At 35.9% G+C, this 13,107-nt stretch overlaps 1 protein-coding gene across 2 annotated transcripts in view; it reads right to left on the reverse strand.

The window, feature by feature from the left end:
• Positions 1-13,107, reverse strand: part of lrp1ba (low density lipoprotein receptor-related protein 1Ba) — a 274,722-nt gene that overhangs the window by 56,926 nt on the left and 204,689 nt on the right. For both annotated transcript variants that reach the window (XM_077226234.1, XM_077226236.1), the window contains exons 66-67: positions 12,189-12,308; positions 8,076-8,192 (exon numbers count right to left, since the gene is read on the reverse strand). In XM_077226234.1, the coding sequence (XP_077082349.1) occupies positions 8,076-8,192; positions 12,189-12,308 (237 nt within the window). The remainder of the gene's footprint in view (positions 1-8,075; positions 8,193-12,188; positions 12,309-13,107) is intronic.

Genomic DNA, 13,107 nt, shown 5'->3' on the forward strand with positions numbered 1-13,107 from the left:
ATTTAGAATTTGGACTTCTTTCACTATTGGAAACCACGAGTGTGAGCTGTGCAAGCTGAATAAGCATTTGGCAGCAGTAAAACAAACAAACAAATGGCTAACATTTTTTTTCTGTAATGAACAGAAAGACACATCCAGACTTCCTTTGGTGAGATTTGGCAGGAAGCCGGAGAAATGCCAGAGAGAATGTGACAATGAGATAGAGATAGAGAAAGTTAAAGCAAATTAAAAACAAAAAAGACCGAATTGGCAAACAAAACAGACAGAAAAGAAAGACAGGCTGATGTAGGAAGAAAAAGGAGGGAAAAAAAGACAAAGAAGTGAATAAATGCAAACAAATAAAAGGAAAACAGACAGATAAAAGGAATAAAAGACAGAAATAAAGACAAAAGAACAAGTATAAAATGACTAAAGAAAAACAGATAGACAACAAGTAAATGAGCAAAATAAGCGAACAAATAAATGACGGAAAAACAAAAAAAGGAAACAAAGGAAATTAACAATAAAGTAAGAAACAAAAAAAATTAAGGAAATATTAAAGATCAAAAGGCAGAATAAGAAAACATATTACAGATGAAAACAACAATTTGGAAAGAAAGGCCGAGTACAAGAAAGACAGACAGATAAAATGAGTGAACGACAGAAATAAAGAAAGACAAAGAACGAGTAACGACACAGAACACACATGAAAATAAATGAAATTGAATGAGGGAAAATGAAAGTGAATGAGAAAAAAAAAGAAAGAATAAACAAACAAAAAGATATAAGTAATAAAGAAACAAACAAATAAAAACTAAATATACACAGAACAAACAAACAAATGAAAATGAAAGATACAAAAAAGTAAGAAACAAGCAAGTGAAAGAACAAAAAACAGACGGAATTAACAAGCGAAAGATTCATAGAAGAAAGATGAAAGATAGTCAGAATGAACAAATGAAAGGTACAAAAAAAATAAGTAAAGAAACAGAATGAAAAAATGAAAGATACAAAAAAGGAAGAAACAAATAAACAAATGAAAGAACAAAGAACTGACAGAATGAACAACAAAAATATACACAGAAGAAAGAAAGAAAGAAAGAAAGAAAGGATAGGGGGAGCACAAATCTGTAAGTGAGTGCTGCTGTGTCACTCCTCTAACTCTATTATCAGTGTCTCTGCATCCGGCTCCAGCGCTCCACAGATTATCTGTCCTGACATCACCACTCAACGACCCAATCAGAGCCTTCACATCCTCCCACTGATGTTCCTGTGCGAGGCTCCCAAGGTGAATCCAACGGAGGAAAAGAAACAGCCTCTGTCTGTTTTCACTCCCATTCAGCAAGTGAGCAAATACACCAGGCTGAACACACACACACACACACACACACACGCACACACGCACGCACGCACGCACGCACGCACGCGCGCACACACACACACACACACACACACACACTTCATAAATAGACACTTTCAGGTAGATAAAACGTAAGCTTGAGTCTAACAGTAGCCAGTGTTCATTAAGATTGTTAAAAACGTCCTCTAGGGAAACGCTGCGTGCTGATGTGCATGAATACATAACATGTTTGCATTAGCGTCTGTTGTGATGTATAAGTGAGAGATCTGAGAGCTTGCTTTTAATTGAAAGAGATGGAGAGACTGGTGGTAAAAGGATGAGAGAGAGGAAAAAGAAAGTAGAGACACTGAGAAGAGCACGAACTGAATGTGAAATTGAATTGCACACAAACCCACAGCTCATAAAATCTACACGTCTGACGTGACAGCTGGGAAACCTTCAAGACATTGTTGATATTTAGTAAATAATGCTGAGACAACAGTTGCTTTAAACTGACACTGATTTGTTACAAGTACTTTGTGTACCCTCTACACACAAGTGTAGAGTGCACTGTTTGGTTCATCTCATACCGACCTACAGGCAGAAACTGAAATCAGCTAAACCTGTAATAAGGACTGTGAAAAGATGGACTAATGAAGCAGAGCAGAATCTACAGGCCTGCTTTGATTGCACTGATTGGACTGTTTTTGAAGCTGCTACCAATGATCTGGATGAGCTCACAGATACTGTAACATCATATATAAGTTTCTGTGAGGATACATGCATTCCTACCAGGACATTCTTATCATTCACTAATGATAAACCATGGTTTACTGGGAAACTCAAACACCTTCGTCATGCCAAAGAGGATGCTTACAGAAGTGGGGATAAAATCTTGTATAACCAGGCCAGAAACAGATTGACAAAGGAGATCAGAGTTGCTAAAAGGAACTACTCTGATAAACTGAAAAACCAGTTTTCATCCAACGACCCATCATCAGTCTGGAATGGCCTGAGGAACATTACCAACTACAAGTCACCATCCCCTCGATCTGTGGACAATCAACACCTGGCTGACGATTTAAATTCATTTTACTGCCGGTTTGAAAAGCCCTCATTCACACCACACACCCGGTCTGATCTGCACTTCACACATTCAGCATCACCTCCTGTTCTCCAATTATCACTCCCCCCTCCTGCCATCCAACCTGAGCTTAAGGTCTGTGTGGAGGACGTGAGCCGAGTCTTCAAAAAACAGAAGACTAGGAAAGCCTCAGGCCCAGACGGCATCTCATCTGCTTGTTTAAAAGCCTGCGCTGACCAACTGGCCCCGGTCTTCACGCAGATCTTCAACAGATCATTGGAGCAGTGTGAAGTTCCCTGCTGCTTCAAACGCTCCACTATCATTCCTGTCCCCAAAAAACCCAAAATCACTGGACTTAATGACTACAGACCTGTCGCTCTCACGTCTGTGGTCATGAAGTCGTTTGAAAGACTGGTGCTGGCCCACCTGAAGGACATCACTGGACCCCTGCTGGATCCCTTTCAGTTTGCTTACAGAGCAAACAGGTCTGTGGATGATGCAGTCAACATGGGACTGCATTATATCCTGCAACATCTCGACAGACCAGGGACTTATGCAAGGATCCTCTTTGTGGACTTCAGTTCGGCCTTCAATACCATCATGCCTGGTCTTCTCACAGCCAAACTGACCCAGCTCTCCATACCATCCTCGATCTGTCAGTGGATCACTAGCTTCCTGACGGACCGGCAGCAGCGAGTGAGACTGGGGAAACACACATCCAAGACACTCACAATCAGCACTGGTGCTCCCCAAGGGTGCGTTCTCTCCCCACTGCTCTTCTCCCTGTACACTAATGACTGCACTTCTAAAGACCCCACTGTCAAGCTCCTGAAATTTGCAGACGACACCACTGTCATCGGTCTCATCCGAAACGGTGACGAGTCTGCTTACAGACTGGAGGTTGAACAGCTGGCTGCCTGGTGCAGTTATAACAACCTTGAGCTGAACACGCTCAAAACAGTGGAGATGATCGTGGACTTCAGGAGGAACAGCTCAGCACTCCTCCCACTCACCATCATGAACAGCACTGTGGAAGCAGTGGAGTCATTCAGGTTCCTGGGCACTATCATCTCTCAGGACCTGAAGTGGGACAATCACATTGACTCCACTGTGAAAAAGGCCCAGCAGAGACTGTACTTCCTTCGCCAGCTGAGGAAGTTCAACCTGCCACAGGATCTGCTGATTCAGTTCTACTCAGCCGTCATTGAGTCTGTCTTGTGCGCTTCCATCACTGTCTGGTTTGGTTCAGCTACCAAATCAGACATCAGGAGACTACAACGGACAGTCCGGACTGCGGAGAGGATTATTGGTGCCCCCCTGCCAAACCTCCAGGACCTGTACTCTTCCAGAGTGAGGAAGAGAGCAGGTAAAATCATCACAGACTCCACTCACCCTGGACACCACCTGTTTGAACTGTTACCGTCAAGACGGAGACTCAGATCACTGGCCACAAGAACATCTCGGCACAGGAACAGTTTCTTCCCACAGGCCATTTCCCTCCTGAACAGTTAACACTCCTCCCAAGGCATATGCCTGTAAGTGCAATACTCCCACTGTTTAGTGCAATATCCCACAACTCAGTTGATACTTATATGTAGATTTATTTATTTATAATATTCAAAACACTGTAAATAGGTTCATAATCTGTAAATCTGAAAATGTCTATTCTGACTAAACCCAACTGTGATAGTTTTATTCTCATATATTTATATTTTTTATTCTTATAATTTGTAGTATTATGTTTCATGTTGTATTTGTATATGTCCACTGGAAGCCTCAGTACCAAAACAAATTCCTTGTGTGTGCAAGCACACTTGGCAATAAAGCTCTTTCTGATTCTGATTCTGATTCTCTAAAGTTTTGAACAAACACCAACTAGTAGGTCTAAGCACAACTTCAAAGGGAAGGAAGGATAAAGGAAGGGAAGTGGAAAAGAAGGACAAAATAGGATATAAAAAGGGAAAGAAAAGGACAGGAGGAAGACGAGGAAAGAGAAAGAAAGGAGAAGTTAAGGGTAAAAATAAAATGCAAAGTAAAAGTAAATGAAGTAAAGGAAAAACAGAGAGGAAAGGGAAGGAACAAGGAAGACAATTAAACCAAACAAAACAAAAGGAAAAACAGGGGAAAGGAAAAGAGGAAGAATAACAAGCAAAGAAGCAGGCATGAAAAGACAGACATAACTGGAAAACAAACAACAGACAGAAAAGAAAAACAGACAGAAAAAAATAATTAGAAAGAAAGACCAAATACTAGATATACAGACAAACTGTAAAATAAAATGAGTGACAAATGAGAAAAAGATCAGAGATATTAAAACACAGATGAGAGACAAACAAACAAACAAAAGAGAGATAAAGAAGAAAGGAAAAACAAACAAAGAACCAATAAGTGAATAAATAAACAAACAAAATAAAGATAGACCAACAGAATGAATAAAATACAGAAATAAAGGAAGAACAAGTATGCATTTCCTACGAATTAAAAAAAAAACACAGAACCAACAAATAAGCAAACAAATGAATGACAGAAAAAAACACATGAACAAAGAATGAGGCAAACAAATTAAAGACACAGACAGACAGGCAAAATGAATGAACGGAAAAATAAAAAGGAGGATACAAATGAACAAATTAAACAACGAAAGATAGACAGAGAAAATTAAATACAGATAAAGAAAGAAAGAAAAACAGGAAGAACAGGAAAAAGCAAGGAAATGAGAAAGTAAAGGAAGTAACAGAAAAAGAAAAGTAACAGAAAAAGAAAAACAGATGGGAAACAAGGGGAAGAGAATGATTTGACGGAAAAGGAAGGAGAACGAGAATAGAGATTGGAAAGAAAAGAGGAGGAGAATGGAATAAAATGTAAAATAAAAGTAAAAAACTAAAAAGAAAGGAAACGTAAAGTAAAATGCAGTAAAGGAAAAACAGATTGGAAAAGGAAGGGGAAAAGGATGAACACTAGGAAGAGGAAGGGGAATGGGAAGGGAAAGGGAAAATGGAATAAAATGAAAAGTACAAAAAAAAGGAAAAGGAAGTAAAGGTAAAACAGAGGGGAAAGAAAAGAGGAAGAGCAGCACCAGGAAGAAGGGGAAAAGGAAAGGGGAGCAGTATCGTCAAGAATGAGTGTGACTTACATCATCAAGTTTTGAAGAAATGATGGCAGAGTCTCTGCAATCTAGTAAATGAATGGCCAGAGCTCACGCCACAACACACAGAAAAAACAAAACACAGCGACATCGCTGTTCATCACGGGAGCCGATGCCGGGAGCAACAGGACTGCAACCATTAAAAACAAATTGCAGATCAGGGTGAGAGATCGATCCTGCCATTCAGTGGGACATTTCCTCCGCTAACTGTCAATCAACGTCACAGAGCTGACAAAAATATACAGCTGCACTCCAGTGGACGCTAGTTAGCAACATGCCAAGAGAACGAGAAAAAATACCTGTCTGCATTTCAGGAAAATTGAGATAATCACTACCTCGGCCGACACACAAACTTCCACAGCAATCAACAGACGATCTCATTCTCACGCTGTTTCTCTCACACTCGTGTCTGAAAGCGTGAGGCAAGAGGCTCGAGACGCAGTGTGATGAGATCCACTGGGCTTCAGGAGCTCTTTGACTGGTGGAGAACTTGTTCCGTGTCTACATAATGACCCAGACATTCGGGAATAAAAATGGAGATTTCAGAAGCGCAACGATGAAGCACATTTGGACACTGTTTGAGACTTGTGTACTAAATAAAAAGATGGCTCACACACTGCCACACACAGACACATCACCCCTAGCTTATAAGGCTCTCTCTGAAGAGCCAACATCTATGTGCCACACACTGCGGAGCGTGATATGAATCCAATTTGGTTGTTTTCAGAAACCCTGCTGTGTAGTTCAGTACGTCTTGTTGCCAAGTGTGATAAGAGGACTATGTGAAAGCTGCATGTATTTAAATGTCAGAGCACTCAGATGTCAAAGAGGACAAGCAGATCGCAGCATTAAACTGAACTATAGTAAACATCACAGCACAATGAAACAAAACTAAATAACGAAACCGCACAATGAACCTAAACTAAACAAATTAACTACTAGCCCAGATTACAAAAAACAGCACAATTAAACTAAATCTAAACAATACAGCACAATGAAGTAAACTAAACGAAACTAAACTAAACATCTAATCATCACACAATCAGACAGAACAACGAAGCAAATCTAGACTACACAGAGCAATGAAACAAAATAACAACACAATTTAGCCTAACTAAATTAAGCGAAAAAAAAACTCAAAAAACCAACTAAAATAACAACAAAGCACAATGCAATTAAATAAACAGCACAAATAAACTTAACAACACTTAACAAAACACTGCATAACAAAACAGTGAAACTAAACACAGCACAACGAAACGAAACAAAACAGTGAAACTAAACACAGCACAACGAAACGAAACAAAACAGTGAAACTAAACAAAACAGTGAAACTAAACACAGTGCAACGAAACTAAACAAAACAGTGAAACTAAACAGCGCAACGAAACTAAACAAAACAGTGAAACTAAACAGTGCAACGAAACTAAACAAAACAGTGAAACTAAACAGTGCAACGAAACTAAACTAAACAGTGAAACTAAACAGCGCAACGAAACTAAACAAAACAGTGAAACTAAACAGTACAACGAAGCTAAACAAAACAGTGAAACTAAACAGTGCAACGAAAATAAACAAAACAGAGAAACTAAACACAATGCAACGAAACTAAACAAAACAATGAAACTAAACAGTGCAACAAAACTAAACAAAACAGTGAAATTAAACAAAGCGCAACGAAACTAAACAAAACAGTGAAACTAAACACAGCACAATGAAACTAAACAAAACAGTGAAACTAAACAACAGCACACCAAACTTAAATTAATAAACGAAGAGGTAAAACTAAACACAACACAACAAAACTAAACTACACAACAAAACAAACTTAAACAACAGCACAACAAATCTAAACTAAATAAAAATGTGAAATTAAACACAGCCCAAATAACTAAACTAAACAACGAAACAGTGAAACTAAACACAGCACAACAAAACTAAACTAAACAACAAAACAGTGAAACTAAACACAGCACAACAAAACTAAACAACAAAACAGTGAAACTAAACAACAGCACAACAAAACCAAACAAAACAAAGAAATTAAACAGCACAACAAACTAAACAAAACAGTGAAACTAAACCACACAGCACAACAAATCTGAACTAAAAAAAACTGTGAAACTAAACAACAGCACAATGAAACAGTGAAAATAAACAACACAGCACAAAACAACAAAACAGTGAAACTAAACAGCAGCACAACAGAACGAAACTTAACACAAAGCAAAGAAACTAAACTATAAAACAAAACAACCAAACTAAAGACAACAATTCAACAAAACAATGAAACTAAACTAAACAATACACAACACAGCAGAATTACACTTAGCAAAACACAACAGCAAAACAAAATACAAACAATATAAAACACAACACATTTGGGTTTTCATTCAACAATTTGTATCAACTCCACCAAACTTGTGTTGCCTTCTATAGTTTTACTTATGTTTTTGAAGTTATAGACAGCCTCATCTGCAGAGGAAGTGTTTGTTAAACTTTGTAAAAGTGAGAAGAGGAGCACGTACTGCAGTTCTCCTCGTCTGAGTTGTCGCTGCAGTCGCTTTGGCCGTCGCACCTCCAGTGGTCCGGTATACAGTTGTTGTCCTTGCAGCGAAATTCATGCGGCCCGCACGTCTTCTCATCTGCATACACAAACAAACAAAGCATCCATTTTAATTTACTCCTTAATATTACTGTGTAAAATAAATAGGGATCTGAACTAGCTTAGATAAACTAAACTACAACATGTTTTACTTCCAAAAAAAAAATGTATTTTCCCCTCAATATTCAGACTGTAAAACACTTAAATTGAATTAATTTCATTTAAATGTAATTAAATGTAAATTGTTTTACAAAAAATGAGGATATTTGTGATGGTGATGGTTTTCATTTCATCACATAGATTGGTATATTAATATTTTATTAGTAAATGTTTACTAACGTTTAATGTTTTCCGGCAATCTGCCAGTTTTTTACCGCAAATTAAACTTTTTTTTTTTTTCAGGATCTTACAGGGCTAAATCAAAAGCACAATGGTGTAAATCACATCTTCCTCTTTCTAAAATAATCAACATGCTAATCCGAGCTCGTTTGAGGACAGGAAATCAGCAATGCAATTTCCCCTCATCTGAATGTCGGCGACGACTAATCCAACTATCTTGAGAGATGATGAGAACATAATGCATGATTAATTGACAATCACAATGCTGTGTTTGAGTGCTAATTCCCCGACATAAAATGACATTAAGAGAATTTTAATTTGACAAGAACACTGCTGGAATATTAAGATTTGTCCCCACTACAGCTTTAGGGCTCACATCACCTTCAGGTTGGAAAAGAGAGAGAGATTTGCTCATTATAACTAAATAGAGAATGATTATACCAATATATGTTTTTAAACTCAATTTTATCATAAAAATGTGTAAAAAAGAGCCACATATTTACATCATTTTACTGGCTTGTTTAGTTCAAGTTTGAACAACTTTCAGGAAATGCAGTTGTTCTGTAACAATATACTCATATATATATATATATATATATATATATATATATATATATATATTTTTTTTTTTTAAACAAACAAACAAACAGTAGGTGTATTGAATGAATTCACTGTTTTAACGCATTTCTGTTGTTAGTCTGTATGCTTTGAGTGTGCTACGGCTAATTAGCTTGCGCCACCGTGAGGCAGATCATGGTGAATAATTCAATATAAATAAATAGGATCATGCTGTGATGCGAGAGGCCACATCCAACAAATTTAGAGCGGTGTTCAATACGTCAGAGCGAGGCAGCATGCTGAATGTTTCAGGAGAGCTCAATCCAATGCTCCATTCTTCTGAAACAACGTTAATGTGGATCTTTAATTGTGACACAGGAAAACACATCGAATGAGAGCATGCAGTAATGTGCTAAAAAAAAAAAAACTCTTCTGATTACAAACCAACTACAATACACTAACGCAAAACACCTCAGTATCAACAATTAAAAAAAAACATGTTTTTGATTTAGGACAGTCATAACCCTCTTAATACTACCTGTTGATACAAACGGTATTTTTAAGTATTTATGCATGCATTTTTTAATATGCATTTTTCAATGACTAATGCTAATAGCAGTAATTAGAGAGAGGTTGATAAAAAAATACTGATATTATATTTTGTTTATATTGTAGTATAGGCTAACATTTGTATTACATTTATATCAGATTTTTTTTATTACTAATACTGATAATAATACATATAAATAAATAAAATCATTAACATGTAAATAATTAATCATAATATTTTGAGGAATTTTAAAATAGTAATACTAATAATAATTATTATCATTATTAATATTATATAGGTAATATATAATAATAATTCAATGTTTGAATAATTAGTTGGAATATTTTAATAATTATTTTAAATTATTAAAATATTATTAGTATAGGCTAAAACTAGTATAGGCTAAAACAATTTAATTTTAAATTTCAATTAAATATTTGAGTAATTATTAGCACAATACAAGTAATATTTGTATTACTATTATTAATAAATCAACATTTCTATATTTCTTAATATGTGAATAATTACTAATAGTACTTATAATAATAATAATAATAATAATAATAATAATAATAATAATACATTGTATTAAATATTTTTGAATGACTGATGCTAATACCATTTTGCATTTGTATCATTATTACATTTTACTATAGGCTAAATCATAAAAGATTCATAAAAATGTATATTAGATACAAAATCCAAAATTATATTCAAAATTACTTAAAAATAAAAATGTATACAATTTATTAATACTTAATATTTAACAATATCATATTTACATAATTTGTCTGATTGATTTAATTATTTAAAATAAAATAATTTAAAAATAAATTTCAATATTTCAATTAATTATTTTAATTATTATGCAAAATTACAATAAATAAATAAATAAATAAATAAATAAAAATAAAAACTGCCTCAAGAGCCATGCATTCTAATCGAGTCCATTGCACTCAGTCTTTTTGTTTTAGAAAAAAACATTTCCAATGTCCATGTCCATTACAAGTCCCCTTTTCATCTCAGTCAACCTATCAATACGCCCTATTGATGTCTTCTTTGAATCTTATGCATTCACCCGTGAATGCTTTTCATCTTAATATCTTGTTAGGAAATGGCTTGTTTTCAATGAGATGTAAACAAGTTATTGATTATTTAGAAGATGAAGCTCCACTCAGCTTATGGACATTCAGCACTTAGAAAGATCCTCATGTACAAAGATCAATACATTATTATGATGGGGGGGATTTTTAAATAAAAATAATATAAAAAATAAAAACAAATTAAAATATTGTAATATTAATGTATACAGTAATACAAAATAAAATGATGATTAAAATAATTAATTAAAATAAAAACGTTATGATAGGAAAAACATAAATTAAAACAAACTAGTTAAAATATTGTAATATATTAGACAAAATTATATACATTTATACAATTTTGCAGTGCATTTTCGCCTCATTATACCCTACCTGGCAACTTTATGTATAATATATAATATAAATGTATATTTTGGTGACTAAGAAAGCTTTGATATGCTTTAAAGGATAATTCTGCAGTGGAAAACTTTCTTAAAAAGTCCCAAATGGCAAAATTACAAACTTCAGTTAACATTCTTCTTGCGGTGCACTAAACGTTCTCTGTAATGAAAGCCAGAGTGTTCCCTTGGAGAGGTAAATGGTAAGATTCAGTGCTGGACAGAAAATGGACAGCACTTATGAAAATTATTTCAGATTAATATAAAGTTAAAACGATTTACAAGACAATTTATCACGGCAAGATGTCACATACTGTACTTGCCATTACAAACCTGAATTGAGAGACGTTAATAGCAATAACATGAAGACAAAATAAATTGCCACAAAATAATCAAAATACATATAAAAATATAAGTAATTACATTTGAAATATGATAGTTATAATATTTTATTGTATTCTTTTTAATATAGTTCAATTTTTTTCCCTTTTTTTTTTCAAATTGTTCATAGTAATTAATTACAAACTAAAAAAAAAATGTATGTGTGGCATGCATTTTTATACTTATTGAAGTATCCCATCATTAGTTTAGCACCATGCATCAAGTTAAAGTTGATACTTCTCAAGGAGCAGAAAAATACACTTTGTCTACAAGCCAAAGCTTGAATCCAGTTCTCATTACAGAGGAACACACTGCTCTTTAAAAACTGAGGAAAAACAAAGAATCTGCATAATTATAGTACACTAAATGTTCCATTCTGGGCCCGATGGAGAAGGCTAATCGGTTAGCTGCTCATAAAGCAAACACAATGCAACCTGACAACCCTCGCCCTGAGAACACGTTAGCGCTTGGTTGGACAGTTTTCGGCAAAACGTCTCTTAGCGCACTAGCTTATCCACAAAACCTCAAGATTAGAGTAAGAACTCGGTTATGAAAGCGATCTTTATTCATCTGAGTCCGCCCTCTGGGTAAAAAGTCGGTGCAAAATTAAAGCAAATGGAATGTTTTAGGAGTTTTGACTCGCAGAAAATTGCACTGCATTTTAATGAGGATATTTCTGGACGTGATGATGAGCGTGAGGTGACGCGCGACGACGTCGACGGACTCACCGCAGCTGGCCTCATCCGAGCCGTCGGCGCAGTCGGGGTCCTCGTCGCACACCCACAGCTTGGAGATGCAGTGCATTGTGGTCTTGCATTGAAACTGGGACGGCGAGCAAGTGTTCTCGGCTGGAGAAATAAGGACATCATGTGATCAAAACTCTGAGAAGATAAACCACGGAATAATCTCAAGTGTTTTATTCATATTCGAAAGTTGCTGAGCCTTTATTCCACTCGACACTTTTTGAAACACCAGGAGGGAGTAGAACTATAAAGAGTCAGTAACAGACTGCAGAATACGGCGCTTTAATCTCCCCACAACACCTCAGAAATAAACTCATGGATTGTGCGTAATAGCAGGAACATTACTCGCGGCAGGCGATTTGAAGTCCGACAGTGATTGTCTAGCAATTGATTGTATATAAGGAGGTGATTTTGCACACAAGTGCTGCTTTGATGGCTGTAGCGGTGGAGCTTTAAATGAGAGGAATTAAGAGTAAGGATTTCTTAGAGAGGGTTTTTGGTGCTGACTGTTAATATGGCAAAACGCAGCACTCTCTGCATATTTAAACACTCGCTCCTTGATAAGTTAGTGGTACTGGTAACTTTATAGTGTTTTTTTCTTTTAACTATAGTGATATATCGCTACATGAACATGGCCATTACATAATGGTTTGACTAAATTTGAGGTTAAATTATGGCCCAAATATAAAACATATCCCTGGAGAGTTTTTGTAAGGTTTGGATTCATTTCTGAACATTTGAAACATTGCAAAGCATGATTAATTCATGATAAAACAAGTCAAACCAGATTATGCACAGGTGGTCTAACTAACCACAGTTTCTTTCCCCTCACATCTCTGTTTTCAGAGCGCTAAGCTAAGCCTAGACCAGGCATTCCCGGCGGTACAAGCGGCAATCCTGACCC

This window comes from Siphateles boraxobius, unplaced genomic scaffold (assembly GCF_051911475.1).
Source record: "Siphateles boraxobius isolate OS27281-9 unplaced genomic scaffold, OSU_SipBor_1 13, whole genome shotgun sequence".
NCBI lineage: Eukaryota > Metazoa > Chordata > Actinopteri > Cypriniformes > Leuciscidae > Siphateles > Siphateles boraxobius.